The sequence below is a fragment of the Ovis canadensis genome, chromosome 7, assembly GCF_042477335.2.
Source record: "Ovis canadensis isolate MfBH-ARS-UI-01 breed Bighorn chromosome 7, ARS-UI_OviCan_v2, whole genome shotgun sequence".
In the NCBI taxonomy this organism is placed as follows: Eukaryota; Metazoa; Chordata; class Mammalia; order Artiodactyla; family Bovidae; genus Ovis; species Ovis canadensis.
The window spans coordinates 17,709,343-17,730,365 of NC_091251.1; the positions used below are offsets into that span (position 1 = coordinate 17,709,343).

Sequence of the window (21,023 nt, forward strand, 5' to 3'; positions counted from 1 at the left end):
TCAAAAGAAAATAGGTGTGAATTATAGCTCCTGCAGAGTTAGGGGGCAGAAAAGGAAACTTAGTTACAGACATGCAGAGTTAGGAGCAGCACCGTCTGCCAGCAACTCAGGAGACACAAAAGACACGAGTTTGATTCCTGGGCCAGGAAGATCCCCTGGGGAAGGAAAAGGCAACCCACTCCAGTATTCTCACCTGGGAAATCCCATGGACAGAAAAGTCTGGCAGGCTATAGTCCATGGGGTCACAAAGAGTCGAACATGACTGAGCCACCGAGCAAAGTAAAAAGAGCTAGGAGTGTTCAGGCCTGCTCACTGTTCTCTTTATCTTCTTCTCAGGAAAGGGAAAGAAAAAACTTCATTCCTCTTTTTTCCCTTTTCACTGCAATAATATGAAGAAGATTCCTGAAAACGAAAGGTAAGGTAGGAAAACTAGATACCAAATAATCTCCCACCCCAAGATCTTAGTAATGTCATCAGTATTCTTTTCAGTCTGAAAAGCTTTGGGGTCTCCAAGAATTTCTAGCTTTAAAGGGGTAGAGAAGTGAATGGGGAAAGAAAAGGGCCATATTTCCTAAGGCTCCTCTCAGAATATTGTGCATTATATGTGGACTTGGTATTTGAGACCTCATGGCACTCTCCCATGCTGCTGGTAGAAATGTAGATGTTAGAACTTCAGGTGTTTTGACAATACTTATTCAAATAAAAAGTGCATATGTGCACAATGAAATTTGTATGGGGATGTTCACAGCAGTATTGTCCTAAAAGCAAACTCATGGACATGAAATGTCCACCAAAGTGATCAGTTGAATAAACTATTATATAATAACCTATATTAAAGACTATATCCATTAAAAGAATGAGACATATGCATGTACTTATGATTTCTTAGGGAAATAGATGAGGAAACAGTGGAAACAGTGGCAGACTTTATTTTTTGGGGCTCCAAAATCACTGCAGATGGTGATTGCAGCCATGAAATTAAAAGACGCTTACTCCTTGGAAGGAAAGTTATGACCAACCTAGATAGCGTATTCAAAAGCAGAGACATTACTTTGCCGACTAAGGTCCGTCTAGTCAAGGCTATGGTTTTTCCTGTGGTCATGTATGGATGTGAGAGTTGGACTGTGAAGAAAGTTGAGCACTGAGGAATTGATGCTTTTGAACTGTGGTGTTGGAGAAGACAGGACAGGGAGGCCTGGCGTGCTGTGATTCATGGGGTCACAAAGAGTCGGACAGGACTGAGTGACTGAACTGAACTGAACTGATGATTTCTTATATGTGTTTACAATACAAAGCAAGTAATGTAAGGAATGTCTACCTTTCCCAAGGCAATCAATTTACACTTAAACTGCTGTGTGGATCACAACAAACTGTGGGAAATTCTTAAAGAGATGGCAATACCAGACCACCTTACCTGCCTCCTGAGTAATCTGTATGCAGGTCAAGAAGCAACAGTTAGAAGGAGATATGGAACAATCGACTGGCTTAAAATTGGGCAAGGAGTATATCAAGGCTGTATATTGTCACCCTGATTATTTAACTAATATGCAGAGTACATCATGTGAAATGCCAGGCAGGATGAATCACAAGCTGGAATCAAGATTGCTGGGAGAAATATCAACAACCTCAGATACATAGATAATACCATCCTAATGGCAGAAAGCAAAGAGGAACTAAAGAGCCTCTTGATGAGGGTGAAAGTGGAGAGCAAAAAAGCTGGCTTAAAACTCAACATTCAAAAAACTAAAACCATAGCAGCCAGTCTTATTACTTCATGGCAAATACAAGGGGATACAGTGGAAAGAGTGACAGATTTTATTTTCTTGGGCTCCAAAATCACTGTGGATGGTGACTGCCGTGAAATTAAAAGATGCTTGCTCCTTGGAAGAAAAGCTATGACAAATTTAGACAGCATATGAAAAAGCAGAGACATCACTTTGCTGACAAAGATCTGTATAGTCAAAGCTATGATTTTTCCAATAGTCACGTATGGATGTGACAGCTGGACCATAAAGAAGACTGAGTGCCAAAGAACTGATGCTTTCAAACCATGGTGCTGGTGAAGATTCTTGAGAGTCCCTTGGACAGCAAGGAGATCAAACTAGTCAATCCTAAAGGAAGTCAACCTTGAATAATCTTTGGAAGGACTGACTAATGCTGAAGCTGAAGCTGAAGCTCCAATACTTTGGCCACTTGATGCAAAGAGCTGACTCACTGGAAAAGACCCTGATGCTGGGAAAGATTGAGGGCAGGAGGAGAAGGGGTGACAGAGGACGAGATGGTTGGATGGCATCACCGACTTGATGGATAAGAGTTTGAGCATGCTCCGGGAGTTGGTGTTGGACAGGGAAGCCTGGTGTGCTGTGGTTCATGAGATCACAAAGAATCAGACGTGACTGAGTGACCAAACAACAACTGTAACAGAGCAGAATGAGCACAGCCCTTAGCAGGCAGCCATATCTGTGCCTCATTACTCTGCAAACTGTAACTAGGCCACAGGTCTCGCTCAGCCATTCATTGGTCAGTGCCTTAGTGGGTCCCCCTCCCCTACAAGCAACCAACTGTCAATGAGTGACCATTAGGGAAGTGATTCAGCCAAAGGTCAGTAGTCATCAGGTGGAGAGTGAGGTAAGAGGTAGATTCAGGCCTTCTCCTGGAGGGCCCAGGGAACAGACTGGGGACTATGTCCTGCAGAGCTCTGAGCCCTGACTAAGGCCCTCAACTAGCCTTGACCCAGGTCTTGAGGCAGCGGTGAATCTCTCCCCCTTCCCTGTCTCTGTGACCTAATAGCAGTGACTGCTTGGGTTGCAGTCTGTGAGACCTGGTCTCTCCCATTTGGGTGGTCTGAGGAGACTGAGGGCCAGTTTGATTCGGTCCCTGGCTCCCTCAGAGATGACAGCTGGGCAAAGTGTGGAAACCTGACCCTGCAGGAGCTGCCAACTGAGATCTGCCTCCTCTTGGTCAGGACTGAGACCTTGGAGAGTGAAAGTTGTTCCTTGGGACCTTGCTCTTTCTTGTCAAGACGGAGAATAACATTGTTTGGTCGGAGATTATAGGAACATTGTTACCTGATCATGACCTGACTTCAAGAGCAAAGGCTCTGGCACCAAGAAGTTAGCAACAACTTACCACGCCCCTCACTCACCTTTTGCTTTTAAAGGGGCTTGCTGAAAGCTTTTAGTAACTTCAGGGTTCTTAGGGCATGAGCCACCCATCTCCTTGTATGAACCTATAATAAGCTTTTGCTTTTAAAGGGGCTTGCTGAAAGCTTTTAGTAACTTCAGGGTTCTTAGGGCATGAAGAACCCACCCATCTCCTTGTATGAACCTATAATAAACTTTTGCTTTTAAAGGGGCTTGCTGAAAGCTTTTAGTAACTTCGGGGTTCTTAGGGCATGAGCCACCCGTCTCCTTGTATGAACCTATAATAAGCCTTTCTCTGTTCCAGACTCTTAATGTTTTAGTATTGATTGGCCTCGCTCTGCCGTTGCATACATGGACTTGTGATTTGGTACCAAAGCCACCTTTGGAAGGCCTCACAAGAAATTTTACCGTATTTTTTTGTAAGGGGAATTTGGGTACATCAGAGAGAAGTAATCTCACTCTCCCACTTTATTCTCTCATTTTTTTCTACATTTATTATCAAATGCACGTGTTACCTTTTTAAAAAGTCTTGTATTTATGGAAATTTTCAGCCAATTTTTCACCACCGAAACACAGCCCCCAGCTCACTGGCCCTTCTCAAGCGACTTGTCTGGCGCTGGCAACTCACCACCTCTTTCTTCAGTAAGAAAATGCTGGACATGTGGTTTGAGGTATGGGCGTGAGGTGTGGGGACCAGTCCAAGGGGCATGAAAAGGCATTTACTCTTCACTCTGTGTATGTTATGTATTTTTGCATATATACGAATGCGCATATAGAACAGCCTTCTAAACACAAGGAATTTGTCTCAAAATCATCCCAACAGCCTTCGGCAGCCTCCTTTCCCCGCAGCAAGTGAAAGAGAGAGTCACTCAGTAGTATCCGTATAGCTTATGGAATTCTCCAGGCCAGAATAGTGGAGTAGGTAGCTGGTTCCTCCTCCAGGAGATCTTTCCAACCCAGGAATCGAACCCGGGTCTCCCACATTAGCGGGCGGATTCTTTACCAGCTGAGCCACCAGGGAAACCCCAAACCTCTGTCCTATTTTCCCAGAGAAGTTCACCAGCTCCTCCTGCAGTAGGAAGTAGAGAGCCTTCGGCTCTAAGTGAGTGGGCTGAAAGGTGGGAGTAACCCAGCAAAAATGTGTTTTTAACTGACAGCGAACTGAGGTTTAGAATTGCGTTATTTCTTTGATTAAACAGGGATACAAATATATCTATCAAACAGTAGGTAAGGAAACCTCCTAATGGTTAATGGAAGGGAAATAGGCTACAGTCCATGGGATTTTCCAGGCAAGAGTACTGGAGTGGGTTAGCATTTCCTTCTCCAGGGGATCTTCCCGACCCCGGGATCGAACCCGGGTCTCTTGCATTGTAAGCAGACACTTTACGCACTGAGCCACCAGGGAATCCCCCTAATGGTTAATAGTGAAGGAAATTTCAAGCGGAACCGCGACCACTGGAAAAAGTAAAGGCGGGAGCGCGCTGCATGCTGGGACTTGTAGTCTCTTCCGGGAGTGGTCCCCAGTGCGGGTGCGCGGAAGCGCGGGTGGTCTCTCCCGCGCATGCGTGCGGCGGCGGCGGCAGGGCTGATTGCCGCTAAGAATATTACTGAGCCGGCGTCCGGAATTCGTCATGGCGATTCCCCAGGCGTCCATGGGACCCTCAGCGCTGGGCCAGAGCGGTCCCGGCTCGATGGCTCCCTGGTGCTCAGTGTCAAGCGGCCCGACGCGCTACGTGCTCGGGATGCAGGAGCTGTTCCGCGGCCACAGTAAGACGCGCGAGTTCCCGGCGCACAGCGCCAAGGTGCACTCCGTGGCCTGGAGCTGCGACGGACGTCGCCTGGCCTCGGGGTCCTTCGACAAGACGGCCAGCGTCTTCTTGCTGGAGAAAGACCGGTTGGTGAGCCGCCGGGACCCGGCCCAGGCTAGGGAGAGAGGGGGTGTGGTGAGGCGAGGTTGAAGAATGGCGTGAGTGAGAGAGGGTGAGGAGAAGGGAGGAGGGAGAAGGGGTGTGGAGGTGAGGGGCGTGTGTGATGCGCGAAAGAGAAGTGTGGGGGGTGAGGCGGCGGGAACGGACTGATGAGAGGTGAGGATGGGGGTGATTGAGAGGAGGGCTGGTGGTTGGGGTCGGGGGACGGTGTATAGGGAGTGTAATAGTAAGGAGGCGTGAAGATGAGCGGGGGGTGAAGGGGAGTGTGGAGAATAAAGGCCGGTGGTGAGGATGGCGGGGAGACTTGTGTGGTGGTTTGGAGCGGCTGGGACAGTGGTGATGGGCTCCTGTGATGATGAGGAGAGTCATTCTCAAAATGACAGGGCCTCTGTGGAATTGAGTAAGCGGGTTGGGACCCTTGGTGGAAGAGTACGGGTAGAAAACCACAAAGGAGGAAGGCCAGGGAGGGATAAAGAGAAAGGGCATTGGTGTGGACCCAGTCCTTAGAACTGTTCACACAGTGGGGAGGAAGGGAGGGTAGAGTATTGGGAAGGGTTTAGGGGAAGTGACTTAGAAGGACTGGACTCTTTACTCATCCAAAATTATGTTGGTAGCCAGATACCTCGTTTTGAATAAGGTTAAGAAGTTACATGGGTAGGCGGGTACATATGGGTGAAGTGGTATCTGGATTTTGTTCTTTCAGGTCAAAGAAAACAATTATAGGGGACATGGGGATAGCGTGGACCAGCTCTGTTGGCATCCAAGTAACCCTGATCTCTTTGTCACTGCATCTGGAGACAAAACCATTCGCATCTGGGATGTGAGGACTACGAAATGCATTGCCACTGTGAACACTAAAGGTAACTGTTCAGAAGATGAGCTACTGATAGTCATTCATTTTAAATATCTTCTCTGTGCCTGGCCCTCTTGGTATGGGACATCCTGGTCTGAATAAGACAGTCGCCAGCTCCAAGGACCTGAGAGTTTAGTGCAGGGAGAGACATATGTATTGAAAAAACTAACATAATATAACATGGTCATCCTGTAATGGATAGGTTTACAAGGTGGATACTGAGAATGGAAACACTTAAGTATGCCTGGGGAAGATAGGGAAGGCTTCACAGAATTTGAGCAAACCCTTAAGATAGCCATATAGATTTAGTGGTCACCTTGTAGTGGGTAGGCAGCTCTAGCAGGGAACAGCATGTACTAAGGGGTGGAGAATTTAGGAAACTGCTGATAGGGTAGAATGACTGATCTTGGAATAAATGACTTTGACAATTGGGGAGAAAATGACCTGGAAGTTGTGTAGTACATTTATAGACTGTTCTTCCTCAGATATTGCCTTATAAACCTTGAGGCCATTTATTAAGTTATATTGGCTAAGATGTTATTGATTATAAGATGCATCAATATTTTATGTTTCATTAGAAAAGAAAATAAAGTTTTACTAGATAGTCATGATACACCAAAAATTTTGAAATACATCCTGATGCATTCTAAAATACATTACAGGTAATAAGGTATGAAAAATTATGCATCTTAGAATCAATAAAGTTGATGAAATTTGTGGGCTACTGGACTTTGTTGGCGAGACTTGTACCTGGAGGTGGAATGATATGGTTTCCCCAACTAGACAACTGGTGATATGTGAGTGAGTTAAGTATGTAGATGAACATTAAAAACTGGTTGTATATATATTTTAATGCCTACTAGAAGAAAAGAACTAGCTTATAGTATTTATTGCCAAAGTGAAGCTATTTAAAAAATTTGGAGGGGTCAGTTTTAATAAAAGTCTTGAAGGAAGAAGTATAGCTATTAAATGGGTAGTTCAAAAATTGTGGAAATGGCATGTGAATGACTGGGGTTTGGGAAGTACAGGTATAAGAGAGAATCAGAGGCTCTGGTGTCAAGTACACATTTAGACCTTGGCTCTGTTACTTCATAGTTTTGATACTTTGGCCCATCTCTCTTTCAGTTTTTCGTCTGTAAAATGGGGAGGAAAAATGGCCCTTAGAGACATGTGACCACTAAAGGGGGAAATGTGTAGATGAGTGTGCTGGACTTGTGGTTGGTCCTACTGATGAGGACCTTAGTGAATGAACTCTGGCGATAGCTCTAGTCTTTCTTTGATAACAAGATAAACTTCTGGAGGATTGTGGGCTAACAGTATCTTGCTGATCGTATCTGGGTTCCCAGGGGAGAACATTAATATCTGCTGGAGTCCTGACGGGCAGACCATCGCTGTAGGCAACAAGGATGATGTGGTGACGTTCATTGATGCCAAGACACACCGCTCCAAAGCAGAGGAGCAGTTCAAGTTTGAGGTCAATGAAATCTCCTGGAACAATGACAATAACATGTTCTTCCTGACAAATGGCAACGGTTGTATCAACATACTCAGGTGAGGGGGTTCTAAGTTTAAGGGACTGTCATGTCTTTGCACTGAGTGCTGTAGTGGATCCCGAGATGAATTAGATGTGAGTCTATCCTGAGGGAGCCAGAAGGACAAACAATTGACTGTTGAACAACATGGGATTTAAACTACCCAGGTCCCCTTACATGTGGATTTTTTCAGTAGTAAATACTGTAGTACCACATGATCTGAGATTGGTTGAATCTGGGATGCAGAGCCACAGAGGAACCGTGGATACAGAGGACCAGTTGTAAGTTATACATGAGTTTTTAACTGTGTGTGTTCAACCCCTGTCACATCACCCCCTGACTTTGTTCAGAGATTGACTGTAGTAATAAGGAATTCTAACCTCTTGAGCACCTTTGAGCTAGGTACCTTATATTTTACTGAGTCTGGAGAGAAATCCTAGGGAGCTGATGATGGTGTGCTTCCCATTTCACAGATGAAGATAAGGGATCTCAGAGGGGTTAAGTGACTAGTGAGCACTTGAACTGGATGTACCTTGAAGTATAGCTAATTTGTACTTTCAAAGTCTCAGTTTAAATATCACTTTCCCTCTTCATCCCCAAGGTTAGAAGCTTATTTTATGTACTTACATTGGAAGCATTTCTCATTCTCCATTATAAATGCATGTTTATTTCTTTGTGTCTTCTAGTAGACTAAATTCTGTGAATTAGGAGCTGTATTTAACTTGTTTACTGTTGAATCCCTAGTGCCTAGCCCAGTACCTGCTATACATAGTCAGGATCTTAGTAAATATTCTCTAAATGAATGAAGTTGTGGAATTGAAGTTGAGGTCTATCTGATTCTGTTCTTCCTGCTGTCTTGGGTGGACACTGCAAGGCAGAGTGTGCTAGGCTCTGTGTTAGAGAGACTGGGAGTTTGCTGTAGAATCCCAAGGATTGACTGTGGGACTTGGGAGTTGATGGAGGCAGCTTCTGAGCTTGACCTTGAAAGATTAATAGAATTTTAAGAATCAGCAGAAGCGAACTGCACCATGGACAAAACAAGTATGAATGAACATGGCTTATTTGGAAAGTAGTCAGTAGATCAGAATTGCTGGGAGTGGTGGCAGATAAAGTGTCTGAAGAGAGGTCCTGAAACAGGAAGATAAAGTTGAAGTATAATTTGGTACCAGATTATTCGGCTCTGAAATTCTGTGCTTAGTAACTTGAATTTTACTCTGTAGGCAGTGTTTGGTTTTTTTTTTAAGCTTTTGTATTAGAAAATAAAACAGATGTAGAAAACCACAAAATGCAAGTATATAGCTTCAGTTCAGTTCAGTCGCTCAGTCGTGTCCAACTCTTTGCGACCCCATGAGTCGCAGCTCGCCAGGCCTCCCTGTCCATCACCGACTCCTGGAGTTCACTCAGACTTGCGTTCATCGAGTCAGTGATGCCATCCAGCCATCTCATCCTCGGTCGTCCCCTTCTTCTCCTGCCCCTAATCCCTCCCAGCATCAAAGTCTTTTCCAATGAGTCAACTCTTCGCATGAGGTGGCCAAAGTACTGGAATTTCAGCTTTAGCATCATTCCTTCCAAAGAAATCCCAGGGTTGCTCTCCTTCAGAATGGACTGGTTGGATCTCCTTGCAGTCCAAGGGACTCTCAAGAGTCTTCTCCAACACCACAGATCAAAAGCATCATTTCTTCAGCGCTCAGCCTTCTTCACAGTCCAACTCTCACATCCATACATGACTACTGGAAAAACCATAGCCGTGACTAGACGGACTTTAGTTGGCAAAGTAATGTCTCTGCTTTTCAATATGCTATCTAGGTTGGTCATAACTTTTCTTCCAAGGAGTAAGCGTCTTTTAATTTCATGGCTGCAATCACCATCTGCAGTGATTTTGGAGCCCCCCAAAATAAAGTCTGACACTGTTTCCCCATCTATTTCCCATGAAGTGATGGGACCGGATGCCATGATCTTCGTTTTCTGAATGTTGAGCTTTAAGCCAACTTTTTCACTCTCCTCTTTCACTTTCATCAAGAGGCTTTTTAGTTCCTCCTCACTTTCTGCCATAAGGGTGGTGTCATCTGCATATCTGAGGTTATTGATATTTCTCCCGGCAATCTTGATTCCAGCTTGTGTTTCTTCCAGTCCAGTGTTTCTCATGATGTACTCTGCATATAAGTTAAATAAGGAGGGTGACAATATACAGCCTTGACGTACTCCTTTTCCTGTTTGGAACCAGTCTGTTGTTCCATGTCCAGTTCTAACTGTTGCTTCCTGGCCTGCATACAGATTTCTCAAGAGGCAGGTTAGGTGGTCTGGTATTCCCGTCTCTTTCAGAATTTTCCACAGTTTCTTGTGATCCACACAATCAAAGGCTTTGGCATAGTCAATAAAGCAGAAATAGATGTTTTTCTGGAACTCTCTTGCTCTTTCCATGATCCAGCAGATGTTGGCAATTTGATGTCTGGCTCCTCTGCCTTTTCTAAATCCAGCTTGAACATCAGGAAGTTCACGGTTCACATATTGCTGAAGCCTGGCTTGGAGAATTTTGAGCATGACTTTACTAGCGTGTGAAATGAGTGCAGTTGTGTGGTAGTTTGAGCATTCTTTGGCATTGCCTTTCTTTGGGATTGGAATGAAAACTGACCTTTTCCAGTCCTGTGGCCACTGCTGAGTATATAGCTTAATGAACTATTATATGCATAACACCTGTGTAATCCCACCAAATCAAGAAATATTACTTTGCTTGCCATCTCAAAAGTCTTTCCATGGGCTTTGTCCTAATCAAAAACTCCCTCCTTGAAAAGCACTGTCTTGATTTTTACATTATTTCTTTATAGTTTTGCTACTAAATGTGAATTTCTGGATAGTCTAATTTTGCCCTTTTAAAAAAGTGTGATATGCCTTTTAAGTCAGTTAAACTATGGAGTCTCCTTCTTTCCCTTTGTCCTACTAGAACTTAACTGTTAAAAAAACAGACTGTTAACCTGGGGAGCTTGTCCTAGACTGGATTTTGCTGATTCCGATAGTTTGCTTATTTAAGAGTCACTTTGTCTTATCAGTTTGGTTACCCAGTACATTTAGAGAAGAAATGATAAATGCTTGATAATGAATTAGTTCTCTACCGATTCCAAAGATGATCTGCTACTTTTTTTTTAAAGGAGGATTGTTATGGACCTATGTATTTAAGCATAGTAGATATGTTTCAATCTGTCATAATCATTATCCTTATTGAAGCTGAATTTATCTTTGGCACACAGAATCCTCTTCAAGTTGGTTCCTGAGTCATGTTTTGTAACACAATCCTCATAGTCTTTAGTTTCTTGCTGTCTGGTATAACAAGATATGCCTAGTTCATCCTGTGTATTTCCTGTCTCAAATCTTTAATTAGAAAATTCCCAGAGAATCCCTGGATTCTTTCACTAGAAAATATTAAAACTCAGGACGTCCATATTGTTGAGTTGATCATTTCTAGACCTTTCCAGTGGAGAAGGCAATGGCAACCCACTCCACTACTCTTGCCTGGAAAATCCCCTGGAAGCAGGAGCCTGGTAGGCTGCAGTCCATGGGGTCGCTAAGAGTCGGGCACGACTGAGCGACTTCACTTTCGCTTTTCACTTTCATGCATTGGAGAAGGAAATGACAACCCATTCCAGTGTTCTTACCTGGAGAATCCCAGGGACAGGGGAGCCTGGTGGGCTGCCGTCTCTGGGGTCGCACAGAGTCGGACACGACTGAAGCGACTTAGCAGCAGCAGACCTTTCCAGTAGACAGAGCTAGGAAGTATATGTATGTACTTAAAGACAAAATAATTTGTAAATTCATACATATAGCTTCCAGTTAAAATCTCTTTGCTTGCAAGCTAAGTATTCTGATTCTCAGAAGTGCAGGGGATTATAGAATTTGAGTTTCCCATGGTTACTTACTACCTTCATTCCCTGTTACACACACAGATATTTAACAGTAGTGCTACCACCACCAGTGTGATTACTTAAAATTATAAGTTTTGCTTTTATAATATGTCTTCCTCCATTAAAAAAAAGTTAATACTACATGTTGTCAGATTACACAGTTATTACATTACTTTTAAACATACATAATTTCTGCAAGAGACTATATATATTTAACGTTCACCACCAACCTTGGGCTGGTAAGTCTTCAGTCACTGATTGTCACAGCTTACTCCAGTTTTGATTCCTCAAAAAGTGTTCAAGGGGAGCAATGTTCCCTGAGTTCATACTTGTCATAACTTATATACTTAGAAAACTTAAGAGATACTTATATTGTGCTGCTTCTTTGAACACTTTATAATTGATAGCTTTGCTAGATATGAAAACTTTGATTCATATTTTCTTACTTGTTTTTTCGTTTTACTCCATTTTCTTTTGGTGTAAAGTGTTATTGTCAGAAGTCTGCTGATAATCTAATTTTTTGAAAGTCCATTATTTTCAGCTCCTTATTGCAAAATTCAAACTTAAATTGGAGAAAGTAGGGAAAACCACTAGGCCATTCAGGTATGACCCTTATGATTATACAGTGGAAGTGACAAATATATTCAAGGGATTAGATGCAATAGAGTGCCTGAAAATCTGTGGACAGAGGTTTATAACATTGTACAGGAGACAGTGACCAAAACCATCTCAAAGAAAAAGAAATGCAAGACAGCAAAATGGTTGTCTGAGGAGGCCTTCCAAATAGCTGAGAAAAGAAGAGAAGTGAAAGGCAAAGGAGAAAGGGAAAGATACCCAACTGAGTGCAAGGAGAGATTAGAAAGCCTTCTTAAGTGAACATGCAAAGAAAAAGAGGAAAATAATAGAACGGGAAAGACTAGAGAATCTTCAAGAAAATTGGAAATATGAAGGAAACAATTTCATGAAAAGATGGGCACAATAAAGGACAGAAATGGCAAGGACTAAACAGAAGCAGAAGAGATTAAGAAGAAGTGGCAAGAATACCCAGAAGAACTGCACAATAAAGACCTTAATGACCTGGATAACTATGATGATGTGGTCACTCACCTAGAGTAAGACATCCTAGAGTGTGAAGTCAGGTAGGCCTTAGGAAGCATTACAATGAACAAAGCTAGTATAGGTGATGGAATTCCAGCTGAACTATTTCAAATCCTAAAAGATGATGCTGTTAAACTGCTGCACTCAATATGTCAGCAAATTTGGAAAACTCAGCAGTGGCTACAGGACTGGAAAAGGTCAGTTTTCATTTCAATCCCAAAGAAGGGCAATACCAAAGAATGTTTAAAACTATCACACAGTTGCACTCGTTTCACATGCCAGCAAAGTCATGCTCAAAATCCTTCAGGCTAGGGTTCAACAGTATGTGAACCGAGAATTTTTTGATATCTGCGCTGAATATAGAAAAGGCAGAAGAACCAGAGATAAAATTGCTGTCATCTGTTGAATTATAGGAAAAGCAAGAGAATTCCAGAAAAACGTCTACTTCTGCTTCATTGACTATGCCAAAGCCTTTGACTGTGTAGATCACAACAAACTGTGGAAAATTCTTAAAGAGATGGGAATACCAGAACACCTTACCTGCCTCCGTCTAGTCAAAGCTGTGGTTTTTCCAGTAGTCAAGTATGGATGTGAGAGGTGGACTATAAAGAAAGCTGAGTGCCAAAGAGTCGATGCTTTTGAACTGTGGTGTTGGAGAAGACTCGTAAGAGTCCCTTGGACTGCAAGGAGATCGAACCAGTCAATCCTAAAGAAAATCAGTCCTGAATATTCATTGGAGAGACTGATGCTGAAGCTGAAACTCCAGTACTTTGGCTGCCTGATGCAAACAACAGACTCATTGGGAAAGACCCTGATGCTGGGAAAGATTGAAGACAAGAGGAGAAGGGGACGACAGAGGATGAGTTTGTTGGATGGCATCACCGACTCATTGGACATGAGTTTGAGCAAGCTCTGGGAGTTGGTGATAGACAGGGAGGCCTGATGTGCTGCAGTCCACAGGGTCGCAAAGAGTTGGACACAACTGAGTGACTGAATTGAACTTACCTGCCTCCTGAGAACCTGTATGCAAGTCAAGAAGCAACAGTTAGAACCGGATATGGAACAAAGGAGTGGCTCTAAATTGGAAAAGGAGTATATCAGGTCTATATATTGTCACTCTGCTTAATTTATATGCTGAGTACCTCATGTGAAATGCTGTGCTGGATGAATCACAAGCTGGAATCAAGATTGCTGGGAGAAATATCAACAACCTTAGGTTTGCAGATGATACCATCCTAATGGCAGAGAGTGAAGAGGAACCAAAGAGCCTCTTGATGAAGGTGAAAGAGGAGAGAAAAAGCTGGCTTAAAACTCAGCATTAAAAAATCTAAGATTATGGTATCCTTCCCATCACTTCGTGGCAAATAGATGGAGAAAGATGGAAACAGTGACAGATTTTCTTTTCTCGGGTTCTCAAATCACTGTGGATGGTGACCGTGACCATGAAATTAGAAGACGCTTGCGCCTTGGAAGAAAAGCTATGACAGACCAAGACAGTGTGTTAAAAAGCAGAGATAGAGGGATGGTATGGGGAGGGAGGTGGGAGGGGGGTTCAGGGAGGGAAACACGTGTGCACCTGTGGCAGATTCATGTTGATGTATGGCAAAACCAATACAATATTGTAATCAGCCTCCAATTAAAATAAATTTATATTTAAAAAAAAGCAGAGATATCACTTTGCCAACAAAGGTCCATATAGTCAAAGCTATGGTTTTTCCAGCAGTCATATATGGATGGGTGAGTTGGACCATAAAGAAGGCTGAGGGCTGAAGAGTTGATTCTTTTGAACTGTGGTGCTGGGAGGAGACTCTTGGACAGCAAAGAGATCAAACTAGTCAAAAGGAAATCAACCCTGAATATTCTTTGGAAGGACCAATGCTGAAGCTGAAGCTCCAATACTTTGGTCATCTGATGGGAAGAGCTGACTCATTGGAAAAGCCCTGATGCTGGGAAAGATTAAGGGCAGGAGGAGAAGGGGACAACAGAGGATAAGATGGTTGGATGGCATCACCAACTCAGTGGACAGGAGTTTAAGCAAATACCAGGAGATAGTGAAGGACAGGGAAGCCTGATGTGCTGCAGTCCATGGGGTTGCAAAGAGTTGGACACTGCTTAGCTACTGAACAACAACACATGTCTCTGTGTTGGTTAGTCTGGGTTCATATTCTTAAGTATATGGTGTGTTGTTTCAGTATATTTTTGAAATCTCTTTATTTCAGGAAAGCCTTGATTTACAGTCTTTGATGCTTATTCTGTTGTCTTTGGTTTTCTTCTTCAGCATCTCCTGTTTCTATCTTAGTACCAGGGTCATGTCCCCCAGTTTGATTGATGTCTGTTTTGTTTTTCAGCTACCCAGAGCTGAAGCCTGTGCAGTCCATCAACGCCCATCCTTCCAACTGTATCTGTATCAAGTTTGACCCCATGGGGAAGTACTTTGCAACAGGAAGTGCAGATGCTTTGGTCAGCCTTTGGGATGTAGATGAGTTAGTGTGTGTTCGATGCTTTTCGAGGTAAGCAACTCTACCAGCACTTTGCTTGTTGGATAAGTTAGTTTTATTTCATTTTGAGTGAAGTTGGCCCTCCCCTTTGGATTATTCTGTCTCCTTGTCTGGTCTGCTCTGCTATAGGCTGGATTGGCCTGTGAGGACCCTCAGTTTTAGCCATGATGGGAAAATGCTGGCATCAGCCTCAGAAGATCACTTCATTGACATTGCTGAAGTAGAGACAGGTAACTAAACCCTCACCATCTTAACGAGACTCCTCTGTCATTCATCCCTGGCCGTGAGAACTCCTATCCTGTGTTTTCATCTCTGTTCCTTACTACTTTGCCAGTATTAGCATAAATGCATTTGCCTTCTTAAGGCAAGTGTGTTTATTATGACTATTACCAGGTAATGAGGGAGCAAAGATTTAGGAAAGAGAGGGGCAGGTCTGAAAGAAAGTGATTAAAGAAAACAGTTTGCTTTTTATTCACTTTTAATTTTTCCATTATAATAATATTTTTTCAAAATTTTTAAAATATAGAAAGGAAGAATGAATGAATGGATGGACAGATGGATGGATGAGTGATCTCACCATTTAAATACTGCCTCTTTTAGCAATATGGTATATTTCTTTTTGTCTTTTGCCTGTATGTTGACTTACATATTTTACAATTTAAGAAATTATCAAAGCGCGTGTGATTTGTTTTAAAAAGCAACAAGACAGAACTTGAAAATAGAAAAATGAGTATTTCTTCAAGTTTATTTTTAATATAACTTTATTGCTGTTGGAAATACATGATACTTCAGTAAAAGAATTCAAACTATATAGAAAACTTCAAAGAAAGTATGTATGTGTGTGTAGAAACAATATTATAAAAACAGCTTTATCGAAAAATTCACATACCATCTAAATTGACCAATTTAAAGTGTATAATTCTGTGTATCCTGCATTTTTAAATCAACACCACACTGTGAACACTTTACTACATTAATCCAGCTTTAAAAAGTGGCTTTGGAAAAACCATGTTTAATTTCAACAAACAAGCAGGATAAAAATTTTGGAAAAAGAATTTTATTTGCAAGGCAAGTGTGGTTGAGTAGAAAGATCTGTGGCTTCGGACAGACTGACTTTCTGTGTTGACTCTGTTCTTTCTCTCCCTTTTTTTTTTTCGCTGCTGCTTCTTTGAGGTGTAACTTAACTGTTCAGTTACCCGTTTCTTTATAAAATCGGGTTTAAAACCATTACTTGTGTTGATGGATAAAGTTGTCATACTTTATTAATGCATCTGATTCACAAGACATGCTCAACAAAGAGCTGACATTGCAGTTTTTTTAGGAAGTGTAGGCTAGGGCTCAGAGCATGGGCTGTTAGGTTCAGATCCTGCTCCGCCACCCGACTGCCTTGTGACCCCTCTGTACCTCAGTGTTCTCTGTAAAACGGGGTAGAATTGTTTGTATCCTATAGGACTATTATGCAGATTAAATGAGTTAACATAGGTAAGTACTTAATGAGTGTGGTCTACTGTTAACATACTGATTGATATCCCTATATTGATTTTTATAGGAGACAAGCTGTGGGAGGTTCAGTGTGAGTCCCCGACCTTCACCGTGGCTTGGCACCCCAAAAGGCCTCTGCTGGCGTTTGCCTGTGATGACAAAGATGGCAAATATGACAGCAGTCGGGAAGCTGGAACTGTGAAGCTGTTTGGGCTTCCCAATGATTCCTGATAGGAGGACCCAGCGTATGGCAGAGGCTTCCGTTGTATAGTTAGTTGGGTCTGTTCTCTGGGGGTTGGCGGGCAGCTAAAGTATTTATGAATCGGTATAAATTGTATCAGTGTTTTGTTCCGCTGCCCATTCCGGTCATTCCCTGCCCCTTGCAGTGATGACACCAGCATACCTTGTCCCCTGGGCACTTCCTGTCTTCCTACTGTTGGGCGCGTGGTGGGATTTGTTGGGCTTGGTTCTGCTTGGACAGTATGTAGTTTGGAGAGGTAGGCGAGGAAGGGTGAGACGGGGTTGGAGATTTTTTATAATAAAAAAGAAGTACATATTAATAATTTTGAGAATTGAACATTTAATAAAACTGACTTTTTAATTATGGGACTTCTGGGACTTTAAAAATTATGGTAATATTATCCTGATTATTTTCTTATGTCATTATAGGGAGGTGTTGTAGCACTGTATTTTAAAAAAGTTTCAGATGGGATTTAAAGGTTGTAATCCTGTCATTTAATGTCATAAGCAAGAACTCGATGGTTTGTGGTGTGAACTGCATGGACAGTGACACTGATAACATGTTGAGTCATCACTCGTTCATGTCTACGTGTACCTGGCCTTATTCTGCAAAGATTTGTAGGCCACAGATTTATGATAAACATTGAGGAAAAATAGTAAAATATATAATTTTTATATGTTAAAAATATAAGTAAGAAGTATAAGTATGATATAAGCTATAAATTAGAATGGGAAGTCAAGACTGAGGGGAATTAAAATAGAAACCTGCAGAGAATAAGAACCTAATTGAATGATTGAACTAAAATTTGGCTCTGTACTCCCCGGTGGCAAAGTGAAGAAGGGGCTAAGTCAGCTAATTCTTATTAAAATAAGCACATGCCAGCTCCCTCAGGGAAGGCACAGCTTTTAATAGCTCTTATCACCAGAAGAAATGGCTCATGTAGGGGGTTGTTATCTGTGAGCAGCATCTTGATTTCATTGTGTTTTAATGGATTTCAGCTTAAAAAAGAAACACCAAATCAAATATACCTCAGAAAGTGATGTTTGTGGAAAAATTTGGAAAAGCCGGTAAGCAAAAAGAAAACTCATATTTCTAACCCCAGGAGATAACCATTTTTCTGCTAATAAGCATTTTTATATATACGCTTCTAGGAGTTTTCTTGTATTCATGTTTTTTATGTAAAAACATGTTTAGAAAAATCTTGAGGGGTAGACAAATCAAGTATGAGCAGATAAAAGCATACAAGGTGCTCAGCTCCATGTTTGGCTGTATATAAATCACCAAGTCTTAATAGGCATTTTTAATTATCAGACATACCCTGTGTGTCTGGTATTGTAATGACCACTTCACTCAATTTTTGCAACAACCTTCAGAGGTTGGGTGTTACCACCATTTCACTACCTCAGGGAGTTCAGCTCAGGGTTACTTATTAAGTGACAGTATTCAGATCTAGGTTTGCTTACAGGCCCATATGCCTTCTGTTGCAATGGCTATTCTGGTTCCATTTGCGCTTCCCATTTGACAGATGAATAAACCTTGGCTCTGAGCTGTTAAGTCTTGGTGCAGGTTAGCAGGTGATCAGTTGAGCTCCATCTGCAGGCTCGGTAGTATTTCCTGCAGCCTGGAACAGCCTCTGCCTCCACCTTCCCTGGAGAATGGTTTCTTTAGTTGCAAACCAACTAGCCACCTCATTGTGTAAGAAGTTCAGATTTGCTGCATTGATGACCCCATTGCTAAATTGACTAGAATTACAAGTCAGATTGAGATTATGGTGTCTCTTGCTGAGATCCTGGATTTTCTGTGGCATGAGAGCCAGGGAAGGATGGAACTTACCAAGTGTTAAGCTTGTGTGAGTTGTACATGTGTGCCTTGAGGATTGTTCCCTCCACCGTAGTGTGTGGAGGGGGAGGGTTGTGCAAGGAGCTGTGTGTTGGGGAGTGGTGGGAGCGGGAAGGTTCCCGGCAGAGTGTTGGGAGGCTAGAGCAGGGTTAGATCCAAGGAGCAGGCAGGCAGGAGCAGGCTGTGCTCTCCAGTCAGGAGACTGATGTGGAGGGCCAGAGGCTGGGTCACAAGAGGCCATTTCTGGGAGTTCCCAGAGAGGGTGCGGGGGTGGGGGTGGTGTGTGTGTGAGCTTGGTGTGTGTGTGTGTAGCTGGTTAGGGTGTGGTGTGTGGGTGAGCTCAGTGTGTGTGTGTGTGTAGCTGGTTGAGGTGTGATGTGTGGGTGAGCTCTGTGTGTGTGTGTAGCTGGTTGGGGTGTGGTGTGTGTGTGTGTATCTGGTTGGGGTGTGATGTGTGGGTGAACTCTGTGTGTGTGTGTGCACGCGCACATGTGTGTATGTAGCTGGTTGGGGTGTGATGTGTGGGTGAGCTCAGTTGAGAAAGACCAGGAATGACTTCCTAGCTGTTTCCCTTACACACTTAAGCTGTTTACTGTCAGAGGTATGTTTTCTATTCTTGGAGAGTTCTAGTCACAAAAGGGACCATGAGATGTTGGCCTTCATTGGAAGGAGAAAGGCACACAGGTGGAATGAAGAGGTAAACCTGTCTTTGAAGGCGTGGAGGGTGTACCTGTGGAGGTGCAGCGCACCCTCAGAAGTCCCACGTGTGGGTAACACAGCACCTCCTTTCCTCCTCCGACTGCTGGTCTGCAAATCAGGCGACTTCACACTTGAGCAGAACGAGGTCTGAGTCCCGGCCCCAGCAGGGGCTGATCTGAGCCGCGCTCCTCATCCATGAAGCGGGGACCATCAGTCCCTTCTCCTTGGGTTGTTAGGAGAATGAGAGGACGTAAAGGGTTTGTGAAGCGCCTAGCACAGCACCTGGCCCATGGAGATGCTTCATACAGCCCTGCCCTGTGAGGAGGAGCAGCTTCTAACGAGAACACGGGCCACCTGGCTGCCAGAGAGAGGCCGTCAGTCTGTCAGCTTTCTCGGCTCTGAACACCGGCGCTGCACAAGCCAGTTCATCCTTCCAGGAGTAGGTGCTGGGCAGGAAGGAGGCTCATCCATCACACCCTGGGCCTGGTGGGAGGTCCAGAGGAGAAGTGTTAGGTCTGCCTCCTGCGGCATCCGTTGGGGCTCATGATGGATGTGTGTGCCTGTGAACACGTGGAGCAGAAGCGCCGACTGCGTGTGTGACAGTGAAGGAAGAGCAGGGGAGGGTAAAGCTCTGTTAGCTGAGGTTTCTGGAAGGGATTGGATGAGGAGGAGGTGGACACAGTGCAAGTCTTCACTATGGGGATGTGAATATCGGGCAGAGGATGTGGGAGATGGGGTGCTGTGCGCTGGAGGTGGTGGCAGGGTCCTGGGATGTAGGGTGGGTTGGTGGGATGTGAGATGAGCTTGGGCTTCCCTGGTAGCTCAGTTGGTAAAGAATCCACCTGCAGTGCAGGAGACCCTGCTTTGATTTCTAGGTCAGGAAGATCCGCTGGAGAAGGGATAGGCTCCCACTCCAGTATTCTTGGGCTTCCCTGGTGGCTCAGCTGGTAAAGAATCTGCCTGCAGTGAGGGAGACCTGGGTTCAGTCTGTGGGTTGGGAAGATCCCCTGGAGAAGGGAAAGGCTACCCACTTCAGTATTCTGGCCTGGAGAATTCCATGGACTGTATAGTCCTTGGGGTCCCAAAGAATTGGACACGACTGAGCGACTTTCCCTTTCCCTTTAGTGGGGAGAGAGGGAGAGTGGATAACTACAGTTTGGACTGGTTGGTAGTGTGGCCTGGTGAGTAGGGCAGAGTCTGATGGGTGTTGGGGGAAGTTCTTGTTCTGTTACCACTAACTGGGAGACTGGTGAAATTGCTTCACCTCTGTAGCTGCAGTTTGCATACATTTGTATATCCGTAATGGCTGTACAGCTTCTAAGAGTTAAATGAATTTGCCTGTGTCAAATGCCTGGCACACTGCAGATGTTTAGTAAGTAGCTACTGTTGCTCTGTAGGTATTAATACCACATCTGTATAAACCCTTGTACCATACAGAGCTTTCTTGCCTCCTAAGCTCATCACATTTTGTACAAAAAAAGGTGGGGGTTGGATGGGCAGGGATTTGGAGAAAATGAATATTTAACACACCTTAAAATAAACACTTTTGAACTAAGGCCCTTTGTTGACGTTTAGGGACACTGAAATGAGACGTGCAAATTTACTAGCAGTGCACATGTTTGAAATTGTTGCTGACATGGAACCGCAAGCTGTTGAACTTCACGAGGCATCCAGCATCTTGTCTCTCATCCCTTAGGAGCAGCAGGCAGAGTGTGAAAGCATGCTCGCCCGACCGGCAGTGTCACAGCACAGAGGCATCGGCTGGAGCTCACCTTAGCTGGAGTGGCAGGAACATCCCTGGGGTCCCTCTGCAT

General features: G+C 43.7%; 1 protein-coding gene across 1 annotated transcript; it reads left to right on the forward strand.

Moving 5' to 3' along the window:
* Window positions 1-4,650: 4,650 nt before the first annotated feature.
* THOC3 (THO complex subunit 3) lies at window positions 4,651-16,990 on the forward strand. Its single transcript, XM_069597552.1, has 6 exons — window positions 4,651-5,041; window positions 5,775-5,931; window positions 7,271-7,475; window positions 14,799-14,960; window positions 15,078-15,178; window positions 16,498-16,990. Exons 1-6 carry the CDS (start codon window positions 4,775-4,777, stop codon window positions 16,659-16,661), a joined length of 1,056 nt encoding a protein of 351 aa, XP_069453653.1. The 5' UTR covers window positions 4,651-4,774; the 3' UTR covers window positions 16,662-16,990.
* The last annotated feature ends 4,033 nt before the right edge of the window (window positions 16,991-21,023 follow it).

Bases quoted from the DNA above. Each gene is read 5' to 3' on its own strand.
- THOC3 (XM_069597552.1), top strand. From the start codon at position 4,775: ATGGCGATTCCCCAGGCGTCCATGGGACCCTCAGCGCTGGGCCAGAGC. The intron at 5,042-5,774 runs GTGAGCCGCCGG...TTGTTCTTTCAG, and splicing joins TGCTGGAGAAAGACCGGTTG to GTCAAAGAAAACAATTATAG. The intron at 14,961-15,077 runs GTAAGCAACTCT...GCTCTGCTATAG, and splicing joins TGTGTTCGATGCTTTTCGAG to GCTGGATTGGCCTGTGAGGA.